This window comes from Acromyrmex echinatior, chromosome 16 (assembly GCF_024713525.1).
Source record: "Acromyrmex echinatior isolate Ae372 chromosome 16, ASM2471352v2, whole genome shotgun sequence".
Classification (NCBI taxonomy): domain Eukaryota; kingdom Metazoa; phylum Arthropoda; class Insecta; order Hymenoptera; family Formicidae; genus Acromyrmex; species Acromyrmex echinatior.
The window spans coordinates 1,160,716-1,174,549 of NC_141867.1; the positions used below are offsets into that span (position 1 = coordinate 1,160,716).

Consider the following 13,834-nt stretch of genomic DNA (forward strand, 5'->3'; position numbering starts at 1 on the left):
CTTTAGCATTCATTAATTTTTTTAGCTCGTTAGTTTTTACGAAATTGAAGAACTGCTTACTGTCACTAGTTTTAACTTTATTTTTGCGTTTCTTATTTGTTATTTATGTATGTATTTTATACTTAATAATTGATAGATTAAAAGAGTGACAATTCTTTTTCTCATAATAAATTATGAAAATAATTGTGACTGAGTGAAGGAGCATGAAAAAAATTATAAATTGTCTAAATCTGTTTATTTTAGATAATTTATAATTTTTTCGTGCTTCTCCAATCAGTCACAATTATTTTTGAATACATCAAATACGATAGAGAACGCCAAGATTGGTCAAATTTTTTGGATGTTACAAATAATACATTATAAATTCTTTTATTAAATCAATATTTTTGAATATATTTCATACAGCATAAATCTCGATGTTCTAGAAGAAGACGTTTCTACGTCTTAAAAATATTGTCTCTTGGATAAAGTACGTTGTGTAATAATTATGTTTCGTGCATAACGATTTATTATATGAAACAAGCATAAAGATATACATAACTTAGTGAGACACGATTCTAATTGTAAGTCTGTTAACTGGGGCAACAGAATGCTGAGGAAACTAGAATCCTTTATATGTTGAAGCTTTGTGTAGTTTCATCATTTAAATTATTTTCTCTTATCTTTTTTCTTAGATTTTATAATAATTTCTTTAAGGATTAAAACGTAATTTCCAAGATAATTATATTTTTTGTTAAACTTAAAAAATGATATTTCGATCAATTATATCCCGTATATAAATAAACGATACAAATTTTTCAAAAATAGCAAAAAATTAAAATCACATGTTTACTTATTTTAGTAAGACAATTTATTAATAATATTTATTTAAAATGTTAATAATATTTATTATGTATAATAATTATGTATTAAATTTAATAATATTTATTTATTAATTATGAATGATATGGAAACACTGTTATTAATTACAAATCACACAAACAGGTGAAACGTTGGTTAATGTTGCGAAATCACTTGCTTGCCAAATTTAGTACTGATTTTGTAATTTGATTTCGGCAAATGGGAATTACCGTAACAAAGATTCAGTAAGGATTTAAACTTAGGACGCGCAGATGTCATGGGTGCTTTATAAGGAAACTGTTTAGAGAAATCCAAATCTTGATTACGATGAATTAAAGTGCTGTCTTTGTTCCATTCTCATCGTTCGTTCTGACAATTCTTATTCCAGGATCAACATTAAATTCACGCTGATAACTCCAGGACTGCTTCTTTTCAGCAGCTATTCTGATGCGTCTTTGTAAAAGAATGAATAACGATTAGTGAATTTATAAAATTATGAATAAAGTTTAGTGATTAATATAATATATGTCTATGAATAAATCTAATAATACAAAGTTATAAAAATAGATACAAAGATTAAATATAAATCAAACACAATAAAAATGCCAATGCAAGTTAACATTGAATCTACGTATATAAAATTTATTATCTGAAGATATAAATTAAGAAAATGTAAATGTTTCAACCTTTAGTTTTGAATCCTCTTTAATACAATCATTAAACAGTAATTACATACGTCGAGTTAACTATAAAATTACTTTAGTAAAAAATCCGGTAAACTGTTGTCATATGGAGTGAAGTGCATAGTCAAATGGTAGAGATAATTAGGTGTTCAAAAATAAAATAATAGGTCATTAGAATATAAAACTATAGTCGCAGATTTGAGTTATCAAAGTTAATGTGATCAAATGTAGTGTCAAAATTAACCGACATATGGTGATGTATACATATAATGATATAAAGTTTAAAAAAATAGATATACAGATTAAACATATAAAAATTCCATGAATATTTAAAGCAAATTTTATACTAAGCACGGTGAAAGTAAAATTAATATATATACGTGGGTGTAAAATTTACATCAACACGGTATTACTGTATTGATGTTACATCCATCGGATCTTTAGATGCCACTTAATCGCAACGGTGAAAACTGAAAGCAAAGGAGTCCGAGTTTCATTGCTTTCCTGTGCGAATGAAAGTAGTGTGCCTATTTTATAATTAACGGGACGCATGACTTATTTATTGCTCCATTTTATTATGAGATGACTCAGCGGGAATGTTAAAATATTGCTGTAACATTTTTTTGTGCTTAAATCATGGGAGATAAGGAGATACTGATTATGTAATCATATTCGAATATGAACGCACAGTACATAGTATGTATTTTGAACAATTCGTTACGTAATACGTGCTCACCTATCAGCTTCCTTCATTGCTTTTGCAATCGTCTCGTTAATGGAGTAGAAACTTTGCGCGCGGGAGCAATCCACAATGTACCATCACGTGCAGACCAGTCTCTCTCCTGATTAAATAACGTACCATTCGGACAAAGAAACGAATCCTTATGGCTGCCGCGTTGGCAGATGTGATATGCTTGACAGTCGGTCTCAGGGTCGGCGTAATAATCTGATTGTTTCCATTCGTACATGAAGCGTGTTCACGGAACTCGGATAATCTCTTCCAGCTTCACCGGGAATTCCATCGTTATTCGACCACTGATAACGTAGATCTTCATAACTGTATCCACGTAAAATAACTGCTTGTATGGACGAACATATGAATATCCCTTGTGTGCTTATAAACAGAGTAACATGACAATTGTAAGCATGATACAATTCTGAACGAAATAAAATTTCCAAGTTTCAAAGTTTAAGTTTAATTTTTTTTTTATTTGATGCTTTTCAGTATCCTCCATACAATGAGATGAGGGATTACTAAACTTGAATCTTTAAAATTAGATATTTTATTTTATTTTATTTAGAATTCTACCGTGTTCGAAAATATACCATCTTGACCTAACTTAATTAACTTTTATAGAGTGAATTTTAGGAATAGATTCTTCAATTCACTTTTTAATCTAATATTTTTTTTAATATTAAAGCATATTTTTTTAACTGTAAGCTAAGATCTAATTAATATATTTTTTTTATATTAAGGTACTGATATTTTTAAACTATGAACTAAAATTTAATTAATGTTTCTTTAAAAAATATTACACTGACATATTTTAACTATAAATCAAGATATTTAATTAATGAATTTTCTTCTTTTCTAATTTTAAATTAGAATCGAAGTCAAAAAGAGGAGTAATCTTGTTGCATAATTTGAAGCGTAAATTTTATTTTATTTTATTGAAATTTAATGTTAATGACGAAACTGTGTACTTTCTATTAAGAATTTTAATATCTTTGCGCTATGAAAAGATTTAATACGTACTATACTACTTGCGAAGGTAATCATTATGACGAGTCCTAATTTAAATATCATGATCAAGTCTAATTTAATAGTTTCAACCAACAAGTCACTTCGGATTGTATTAAATCATGGAATATAAACTCGATCTTTATATAGTTCTCGAAATCAATTCAAGTATACGTTCCAAATTATTATTCTCTATGCAAATTAAGTTTTATTTAAAATAGCGTATCCGGCCTTCGATCGAAGATATAATAGCGAAGGTAATTAGTATTTCGGCAATTAAAAATTGTAAACAAAAAAGAACTTATTTTTTTCCCAAGGCATGCTGTGGCTAACGATATAACTTCCGATTAATAATCATCCAGAGTGTTGTGAATAAGAGAAACCAAAATAATAATCATCCAGAGGGAATAAAAGGTAGTTTTGTCAAATAAATAATTTGCGTGATGATTAATCTCTGCATTTTTTATTCGATCTGCATTAGAATGACGTCTTAATAACTTCACCGTCAGTTCTCTATAATCCTTCTCATTCTATTTTTATCCATAAATTCATTTTATAGTTATGTTTTTTTTTTTAAGGAAATTCCATTTATCGAACACATTTCCTATTTTCAAATTACAACAAAATCTAAACCGCGCGCGCTTATTCAGCGTTGATCGACGCATGTGTCTGATGACTCAGCAATATGGCGGAAGTCCACACAGCTGTGAACGTGAACAGCTGACTTGTAGTAGTATACTGTTATACACGATTCTGCGTAGTTTAATCGTTACATGGTTTTCTTTAGTTTTTGTGTAATTTTGAGATTTTACTTGTCAAAACGATGATTGGCGAATATCGATTGCTTTAATACATTCAGAAAGATGTCTAAGATGCAGCACACAATAGGGAGAAGTGTTCAACACGTATAACACGTGCAGTGTGTTCATTGAATACTTCTATAAACATTGAATTCCTTGCATTTCACTATAAATATTCTTTATAACATTGGAATCTACCTTACGACACTCGATTTTCTTCTGTTCATTACGCTTGTTTAACTATTATTTGTAGATATTGTAATTATACATATATTGATATAGATTTTATGAAAATGGAATCCTTTAAATTAAATAAAGGTTTTTTTGACTTGTGTGTAAATGTATCGGAAGGAGAGATAGATAATTTGAATGATATTTTATTGAGATTATATGAAAGTAAGTTAAATGTGAAAGTAAAAAATAAGAAGAATTGTTTAGAAATTAATTTTCGTTATATTTCTTATGAATTTATTTGACTTTAGTGGGTTATAGAACAGTGGCATTAAATCAAACTGTAAATGAAAGTGCCATGGATAGTGATAAAAAAAAGAAGGATGAAACTAAGCAAGTAACAAGTGTGGTACCCGATCCAATTGATGTTTCAAAACTGAATGAAAAATGGAAAGGAAAACTGAGTATACTTAATAGGCTAACATTTATTTGTTCAAGTTCTATAAAAGCGCACACATTGGTATAGCTTTACATTATAAAATTTGTATTGTGAAACCATTTATTTTGAAAGATAAAATAATTTAAATTTTGACATAATTTAAGTAAAGTATTGATATATTAACTTAAGTAAGTAGATGACCACAGTTACCTCAAAAATTTTATTCTGATGTAGGAAAATAAAAAATATTACTCAATATTTTTAAAATTAATTAATCTTATAATTCTCAGAGTAATTCTCAGAGTATAAATAATTTAAATTTATACATACTATTAAAAAATATAACTGTAAGAATAAAATTTATTTGGAATGTTTTGAGCACCTCACCTGCTTAAAGATTAAGACACATTTCTACTACAATATATCTATCAAAAACAAACATTTATATGAAGCTATGTTACATGATTTTCAAAATAAAAGGTTTATCTATTGAAATAATAAAATATGCTGTATTAAATGTAATTTTTTTATTATAGGCACAATGTCCAAATTTAAGAAAATATGATATATATGCTCTTGTCCCAACCAAGCAAGATATATTGGAGGTTAGTTATATATTTATTTATTTTTTATTTATATTGAACTTATCTCTTTTTTATTTTTTATTTTTAGTTTGCTTGTCAAACCATAAAAGTAGATCTCATTACGATAAAGCCAGAAATTTCTGGCATAAAAATAAATCGAAAAGTATATCGACAAGCAATAGCAAGAGATCTGTATTTTGAAATACAGTACGTAGATCTTTTGAGACCAGAAACACGTGTAGCAGCTCTTCATCGTGCTTATCAATTACAAATGAGCCGCGTAAGCATGGTCTGTATATAGTTATTATAATATGCTATTGACTACATATATGTAGATATTAAATTCTCATTTAAATCTATTTTACTTCATTGCGCATTGCTGTAGTAATAATGCAGTTTTAAATACGCTTATTTTATCAATATGTTAAATCAATCTATTTTTATGTACAGAATATAATCATATCCAGTGGTGCAAACAATAGGAATTTGATCAGGAGTCCTTACGATATCATAAATCTGTATCCTTTTTCTAATGTATAATGTACTGAATTTTATATAAAAATTTATTAATGAAATTATGCATAAAAGCGTTGTATAGACTATATTATCCATAATTAAATTCAATTTTTATTATGGCGCATAGTGGATCTGTGTTGGGTTTGAAACGAGATAAAATAAAATCAGTTATATTAAACGAATGTCAACTTTTTCTTTTAAAAGCAAGTAAGTCATCATAATTTATTAAATCCACATTTTACACAAGACTGAATCAGAAAGATTTATTATTTTATGTATTTCAGAAAAGCGGATATTTGGCAAGTCAGTGTTTACGATGGAGATTGCAAAAAAATCGGATGTAAATGAGGATGAAGAAACAGAAAAGAAACGAAGAAAAAAGTCTCTAAATTAGAAAAATTTAACTTTTATATTCTATTTAATAAAAATATATTCTATTAAATGTTTTTAACAGGCTAATAACATGTTTTTTTAAAATAAATTATATTTATATAAATATATATATTATCTAATTTCTATTTCATAATTCTTGTAAGTACAACAGTATCATTTATGCACATCGCGATTGTTTTTGCTGAGTATTCGATCGTTTTTTAGAATTGCACGAAATTTACCTGGAAGAGCCATCTATTAGTCTGTTTTGTACTTTTCTTATAAGACATTGTATGCATGCTTATCCTACTATTTGATAATGATAAAACGTTACAATATTAACAATATTAAACTATTAACAATATTAAATTATAACATTTGTTCTGGATTCTCATATTACGATTTATCTTTTTTAAATAACAAAAATTGTTTTGATAACTCATAATAATCTATCTTCCAATATGCTACTCTTACCGAGAATCGATATTACTGTAAAATAATAGGATTAAATTATAGAGTCAGTATTATTTCATATATTAACTATTTGTTTATTTAAAACATTATAGAATAAAAATAATGATATTTTTATAAATTAGTAAAATTCTTTTTAATAAGAAGTTAAATGAGCTTCAATCAACAGCTGATACAGCGGCTATGTTCATCTCGATTAGATAAACGACTATCACTATGAGTTCAAAAAAATATATATAAGGATTTTTTAATTATCATTATCTTAACTTTATTACATTTAATGTGATGCATTTTGGTGGCAATATATATTATCACAACAGCGTTATGGTCTTATTCAAGTAAATAATTATTTTTTCACAAAGTTAAATATAATACAATATCAACGCGAAGTTAATATAATGAAGTGATATAATTTGACGTGTGAATGCGAAGAACGTAACCAATTGCTTCTAAGTTTGAATAATTCGTGATAAATATCTCAGACAATTGCATTGCGATACCGATAACATGAAAGTTATTTTCTACCGTTACATTCTACCGTTTAATAGAAGCTGCTAACATCGACTCAGAGACGGTGGAGGATTCAATTTTGATTTAAGGACCAAACAGATCATGCGCCCGACGGCCGCGCGTTCAAATCGATCGTCCGTACATCATCTCAAGTCATCCTCGATCCCAAGCCCATCGACAACGTCGTCCATTTATCATCATCAACAGCAGCAGCAGCAGCAGCAGCAGCAACAGCAAATTCTGTATGCTCCCGTCAGTAGCCCAATGGTGACTCTTCAATCGTGTGGAACAGCACTTCATCCTTCGTGCGTTTATCCGAACGTTCAGTCTCACGTTATTTCACCGAATTCCACCCATTTACAACTTCAAGGTCTGAAAGATAGACTATAGTTCATATTCTAATCTCGTATATAAATCAGTTCCTTCTTTCTTTCTTCATTCTTCTCGATTATATTTCATAAAATAGTCTTTCAGTAATAAAACGGCATTGAAAGTAATACAAAAATCGCAAACTTTAATGATGTTATGTAAAACGAAAATGATAATTAAAATATTCTGCGCGAATGCAGGTAAAAACAATCGATGGCACACCAAGAACAAGCCGTCCCGCGGTCAACAATATTGTCAACAGCAGCAGCAGCAACAGCAACAGCAACAGCAACAGCAACAGCAACTTTCATACAATCCAAAACCTGTAGTACTTTTCGATCAACCACCTACCAGCGTTGCATCGATTCCTCCATCGACCACATCCTTTTTAGTAACATCATCCACGTTCACCCATGCTGGACCATTGCACAACGAGCATTACAGTAACAATTCTGGAGTGACACATCTATTACCGCAGCCCTTCAATTTTAAGCCGCCCGATATGCAGACTCTCTGTCTCATCCAAGATCGACAGAACATTCAGCAACAGCAACAGCAGCAGCAACAGCAGCAGCAGCAGCAGCAGCAGCAGCAGCAGCAGCAGCAGCAGCAGCAACAGCATTCGATGCAGAATTCCTACTATAATATTTCGGCTACAAATACTTGCAGTCTGCAAACCGTCAACGCCAACTCGTCTTTCCCGCTTGCCAGCCTTAATCCTTATACCAACCTAGCTAGCTTCAACAACAATCAATTTCCAACAGTGCAGTCCTCTCCACTCTTCTCGAATCCACCTGTTGGTTTAATGCTTGCACCACCGCGAGGAGACAAGCCTTCGTCTACATTAGATTTCACACCGTTCAAGCATAACGCAGACAAGACATCGAATGCCTGCGAGTCTCAAGTCATTCCAACCGGTCAGAGCGAGAATGGCTGGCCTTCCCAGACCGAAACGTTTTCCAAAAACGACGCGCAAACTGTCACAGGAAATAACAGAAGCCTCGAGTCTGCCGAGTGTGCTTTGCAGAAATCTTTCTCTGTCGTCGCGAAGACGGACGAGGAACATTACTCTGATGAGTCTTCGAATAGCTTTGACTTCACCATCGAAGCCGAGAAAATGGTCTCTGCTCTGTGTAACACCACGTCTTCGAACGATTTAGGCAAGGAGGAATCGAAGTCTGGCAACAAGATTGATTCTATGTTGTTCAACGGTGCAGGCGACAATATGTCTAACAAGACGAACTGGTTTATAGATTTCTGCTCCGAGTACGAAAACAGAACGTCGATAGGCGTTCAAACGGACGATTCGAGCGTCGACAGATCGCAATATCCAGAGTTGATTCGAAAAACAGCTTACTGGGGATGCACTCAGGCTGAAAGTGTTCTCGATTCTGAAGATTTACAAACGGATTCTAAACGGAGCTGGTTAACTTGTCTGTCATCTGCCACCAGGACGGCGATCACGAAATCTTCAACTTGCATTCCGGTCTTTGCGGGGGATCGAGTTTTTGCCGACGATCTCATAAACGCTCTTCTACGCATTAGCAATGGATGGCTGAGCCTTGATAACTATTTGAATAAACAGCATTTTCCTAATTTGCTGGACAGATTAGATCCTGAGTTGATCGCGCGCTTTCAAACATGGGAAGAGAGCACGTGCGAATTACTGAAGCAAATAGTACGGACTTTTCAAAAGTTTGGAGAAAATAAAGAAATGATGGACCAGAAACGCAACATGACATCGTCATTTCCAGGCGACGTGTCACTTTATACGACCTACAATCTTTTCGTCCCACTGTTTTCGAGCTGTTTTTCTCAACAAAATCTTGGAAAATCTTCGCTGGAAAAACCATGCAGCGCGACATCGACATCGTTACCAACGAACAGTCTGCGTAATTTTCAATACAATTCCAACTGTCAGCAGGAACAACAATCGACGAATCCTAAAGAAAGCAAATTGCGGAGCAAATGGACGATTACTGAGAATTTATCATCCATGATTAACACCACAAAGTCCATGCCGAACGTCTCTGTATGTCATTCCGACATCGGCAGTCTGGGAAGTCATAAACTTCGCACGAAAGACGCATTATCCAAGAAATTTAATTTCACTCAGAAATCACTGAACGCCGAATTCTGCCAGCTGAGAAACAAAGTAATGGAAAGCAGCGCGGACGCAACGAAAGATAGGAGACACGATTACACGCCGGAAGATAAGACATTAATCGATAACACCGAATCCATCCGATCTCAACAGTCAGCAACGAACACTCCTATGAACTACAGCGGACTGTATGCGCGGAATTGTTTATCCTTCACGTTTCCTTTATCCAGTCATTCAGACTCTTCATATTCTACTGCCAATTCAGGTGTTCCAACGTATAGAGTCAATTATCCCACTTTCGGGCCTTATCCTAGTACCGATATCAATTCGAGAAGCAGCAGTAACACCGAACAGGTTTACGGAGTTAAAAACGCAAATATCAATCCGGTTTATGTCAAATCGCAAACTGAACAACTAGAACTCCCGGCTGTACCTAGAAATAAAGTGATCCTGCTGAGTCAGATCGAACCAAGGACATTCGATAAGGAATCCGAGGAAATGGCAGCCAACTTGTCGGCCTGGTTCGCCAGCATGCGAAACGCACAGCCTCCAGCGGCTACGTCAACCTTTGAGGAGCCAAGGACGAACGAGAACTTGGCGCCGCGATTATTCATTCAGGAGATGCCCAAGTACTCGATGATTGTAGCCAAGCAACCGCAGTTTGACGCAAATCGGCAGTTCCAGGCGTTGCAAAATCTGCCGAACATCCAGAGCACACCTTGGGCCGCTGGCAACTTCATCGGCAATCGTTTCCACGTGCAACAAGCGCCCGAAGAGTATGATAGCTCTGAAGACGTGCGAGTGTATATGAAACCGGGTAGCTACAATGTTCCTAAGAAGAGACATCAAAGAAGATCTAATCGTCGATCAAGCAATAGTGCGTCTCGCAATGTACATCCGAGCAATCATCACAACGTGTGCGGTAATAATGGAAAAAGTGTATCGATACCAGCATCATCGACGCCTTTATCTCACGCGAACGCGACAACCTTGTCCACCAACATCGGCAATACCACGCTGATAAAGACTTCGTTCCCGCCAGCTTCGCAGTTACCCGTGCCTCTGTTCAATCTTGAGAGTTCACCTAGAATCTTGAAACGTACGGAATCTCTGTCGCAGGACACTCGTCAGGACGTCACCTGGAAAGCAGCGTGCGCCTCGGCTGAGATACTTCTTGAAGCCCTTAACATAAAGGATTGTGGTAATACGTCTAAAAACGTCGATTGCAACGATAGTAACAGCGATAAAGAAGATAAGAACGAAGATCCTGTTGAAGCATTAACAATCGTATCGCAGCAGAGTGATCCGAAATCGTTAAAGCATGATAACGTTGACTGTGCGTCTTCCTATGAAGCCTCAGAGGATGATTCGGAATCCACGTACAGATTGTCGCCTAGCATGAGTGTAGTTTCAGTGTCTCAGTCGCGCGAGGATGAGAATGGTAAAGAACTTTATAAAATAAATTTTTTAGATAATTCTGATGAAATTTTTTCTCAGAATTTTTCATAAACTTTTTAAATTATTTAAATTTCTAAATTTTTGAATAACTTTATGACTTTTTAGAAAATTTCTCAGTTTTTTACGAACATTTTTTTTTGTAAATTGGAATTTTTCAGAAGTCTACACATTTTATCTAGAATTCTTCATACTTCAGTGAAATATTCTAAGATTTTTAAGATTTTTTATTTCTGTAATTTCTGATAAAATCTTATAAAATCTGAAAAAAAATTAAGTTTACTTTTTGAAAAATTAGAAAGATCTAAGAAACCTTTGAATATTTTAGAATAATTCACATATATGAAAAATTTCAAGAAAAAAGTGTAGACTTCTCTAAAAAAAAAATTCCACTTCATATTAAAATTCTGAGAAAAGTTTTCGCCAGAGAAAGAACTAATTAACTTATATTACTTTATTAGAGTAAAAAAGTAAAGCATTATATTGAAATAATAAACTTTCTCGCGAGGATTTCATGTGTATTTCGTTACTCGGATTATCGAAACTACTTAAAAATGTCTCGCGATCTTTTTGCAGGTGGTACCTAGTAATAAGCAAAACAATCCTTTTCTAAAAAGCATGTTCAACAGCTCTCGGTATCAAGACCAACGTGAAAACGGATTCCTGGCTGATCAGGACTCTCAATAACGTGAGTATCGTCGGTAAGCAGAAGCGACATAGGGACGACGTAGATCGACGAAGTTTAGAGTCTTCGAATAGCTCGGAAATTGATGTAAAACCGGATCAGCTCGCATCGTCATTAACTACGGATGCAGATATAAAGACTCATGCGACAATCGATAGCGAATATCCAGCGATCTTCTCTCGTGAGCATGTCTCTAGTTCTTTCGCGAAGAACGACGAAACGTCGACAAAAGAATTGGAAAGTCACGTCGGAAGAGCCACGTATTCTGAAACGGTACGAAGATCCATGAAAACAAGCAACCTACACCTTGAAAAGAAAGAGCCGCTGAAGTCGTGCGCGACTAATTCATCGGTAACCACCGTAATACCAATTCCTGGCCGCAAGTGTCAGAGGAACGACCCCGTACAATCCTATCAACTTCTACACAAATCACGAAAATCGGCCGACAAGAAAACGATGAAAAATGCGGACAGCAATGATCTGCAATTGGAGGAGGGATCGTGCATGAAAGTCGGCACTGTTAGGGTAAACAATATGTCAACTACCATGAAAACAAATCATGGGAAGAAAAAGGATTTAGAACATTTGGAAGGCAAGTGCGCCAGCAAATCGAGCGATCGTGGCTGGACGGTGTGGTGCAGTTCCAGGAGAAAACAGAGTCTCAGTCCTCTGATATTTAATAAGTTAGAGACGATTCATCGAACTATCTGGCAGATGGACGAGGCGAAAATTATCAAATATACACTCTCATACGATAATAAGGACAGCCAGTCTTCTTCCGCATTAATAGTTAGTTTCAAAGAAAAAAAGCAATATATGTATAATATTTGATGAAATGATAATTTTTTTTTTATTTTCAGATGGAAGATTACTGCAAGATTGTTAAGAGTCCGATGTTTCTTGAGCTTATCGAGTACAAGCTGAAAAATCGGATTTATCATAAAGTCGAACACGCTGTACAAGATTTTCGTCGCATTATTAACAACGCGAAATTAGATCATCAGGTAAAAAATAGACAATTTTTTTGTATTCAATTTATTTCTTTAATTATCATATAAAAATTATATGATGCAATAAATCGATGTTTGAAATTGCATCATTTAATTTTCACAAAACTAGATTGAATTTAATATTTAAATTTTTGAAAAGAAATTTAGTTTTAAAAAGATGAATTTTTCTCGATTTAATTCGCATAGATTTTAGAGTATCAGAAAACAAATGTTTTTTGCAGCACGATGATGAACAAATAAAGAAGATTGAGGTGCTCTCAAAGAAATTGGAGGACTTACTCGAAGAACATTTTGGCAATTTGGACTTTGACAATATTACCGGCAGTCCGGGAGAAGATTCAGCTATGCAGCTGCGATTTAAGACATCTGGACAGAAATTGATTGCCGGACGCTACGATAGCACGAAGAAAAGTATATCGATCATTGCGGAGGATTCTTCGTTCTACTGACTGTTGCTTTTCGTCGAAAATGAAAAAACTCAAAATTAAATTATTGCAGCAAAACTATTAGCGAAAGTAACGTTCTTTACAGAACATTGTGCGTAAGAACTTTTTCTAGTCACGAGCCATTTTGTACGGTTAATGATGTCGTAGGTGTTTTCTTTTTTCCATTCTCAAAAATCGGAATCGCTGTCCGATGGCTATAAACTACTCGTTTAATTTTTCTCTCTCCGAATGATTTTATTAACTATGGAAAATGCGCGTGTGTTCTGCCTGCTGATAACAATCTCAATTTCATAGCGATATCTTAGTAAAAGAAGAAAAACTGTATTAAATGCGAGCAATCATCGGACAGTATCGAATTTATTTTTATATGAAAAAGAAAGTAGTGTGCGATAGCAAAGTATCAGCGATATAATGTAATTTCCACGTTCATTGTTACGGCTATTACTTATAAAACAATTCGATCTTTTAACTTCGATGCTCACGTTCAGCAACGAAGTTAAATTAGTTATATCGTTAGATCAGAGTGATATGAATCGTAAAATATATTTCGCTGACCAATCTGAATTAATATTATTGTCTAAATTTTTTTCTAAGTCTTTTGTTTGCAATCTAGTGTGTAAGTAAAATTAATGAAAGTA

General features: G+C 33.5%; 2 protein-coding genes across 3 annotated transcripts; both read left to right on the forward strand.

The window, feature by feature from the left end:
- Positions 1–3,930: 3,930 nt before the first annotated feature.
- Positions 3,931–6,274, forward strand: Rpp30 (ribonuclease P protein subunit Rpp30). Of its 2 annotated transcripts, none has more exons than XM_011054452.2 (7): positions 3,931–4,460; positions 4,547–4,755; positions 5,211–5,279; positions 5,347–5,538; positions 5,709–5,776; positions 5,902–5,981; positions 6,059–6,274. In XM_011054452.2, the coding sequence occupies exons 1-7, from the start codon at positions 4,352–4,354 to the stop codon at positions 6,166–6,168; spliced, it is 837 nt and encodes a 278-aa protein (XP_011052754.1). In that variant the 5' UTR covers positions 3,931–4,351; the 3' UTR covers positions 6,169–6,274. The 2 variants fall into 2 exon arrangements, with proteins under 2 accessions (XP_011052754.1, XP_011052753.1); XM_011054451.2 differs by having other exon boundaries at positions 3,933–4,460; positions 5,347–5,547.
- Positions 6,275–6,410: 136 nt separating this feature from the next.
- On the forward strand, positions 6,411–13,760 carry LOC105145094 (uncharacterized). Its single transcript, XM_011054450.2, has 5 exons — positions 6,411–7,497; positions 7,697–11,041; positions 11,673–12,529; positions 12,601–12,744; positions 12,972–13,760. The coding sequence occupies exons 1-5, from the start codon at positions 7,230–7,232 to the stop codon at positions 13,197–13,199; spliced, it is 4,842 nt and encodes a 1,613-aa protein (XP_011052752.2). The 5' UTR covers positions 6,411–7,229; the 3' UTR covers positions 13,200–13,760.
- Positions 13,761–13,834: the final 74 nt, after the last annotated feature.

Coding starts and splice junctions, on each gene's coding strand:
- Rpp30 (XM_011054451.2), top strand. CDS start 4,352: ATGAAAATGGAATCCTTTAAATTAAATAAAGGTTTTTTTGACTTGTGT. Junction 4,756..5,210: donor CTATAAAAGCGCACACATTG/GTATAGCTTTAC, acceptor TTTTTATTATAG/GCACAATGTCCAAATTTAAG. Junction 5,777..5,901: donor CCTTACGATATCATAAATCT/GTATCCTTTTTC, acceptor TATGGCGCATAG/TGGATCTGTGTTGGGTTTGA.
- LOC105145094 (XM_011054450.2), top strand. CDS start 7,230: ATGCGCCCGACGGCCGCGCGTTCAAATCGATCGTCCGTACATCATCTC. Junction 7,498..7,696: donor CACCCATTTACAACTTCAAG/GTCTGAAAGATA, acceptor GCGCGAATGCAG/GTAAAAACAATCGATGGCAC. Junction 11,042..11,672: donor GTCGCGCGAGGATGAGAATG/GTAAAGAACTTT, acceptor TTTTCTAAAAAG/CATGTTCAACAGCTCTCGGT.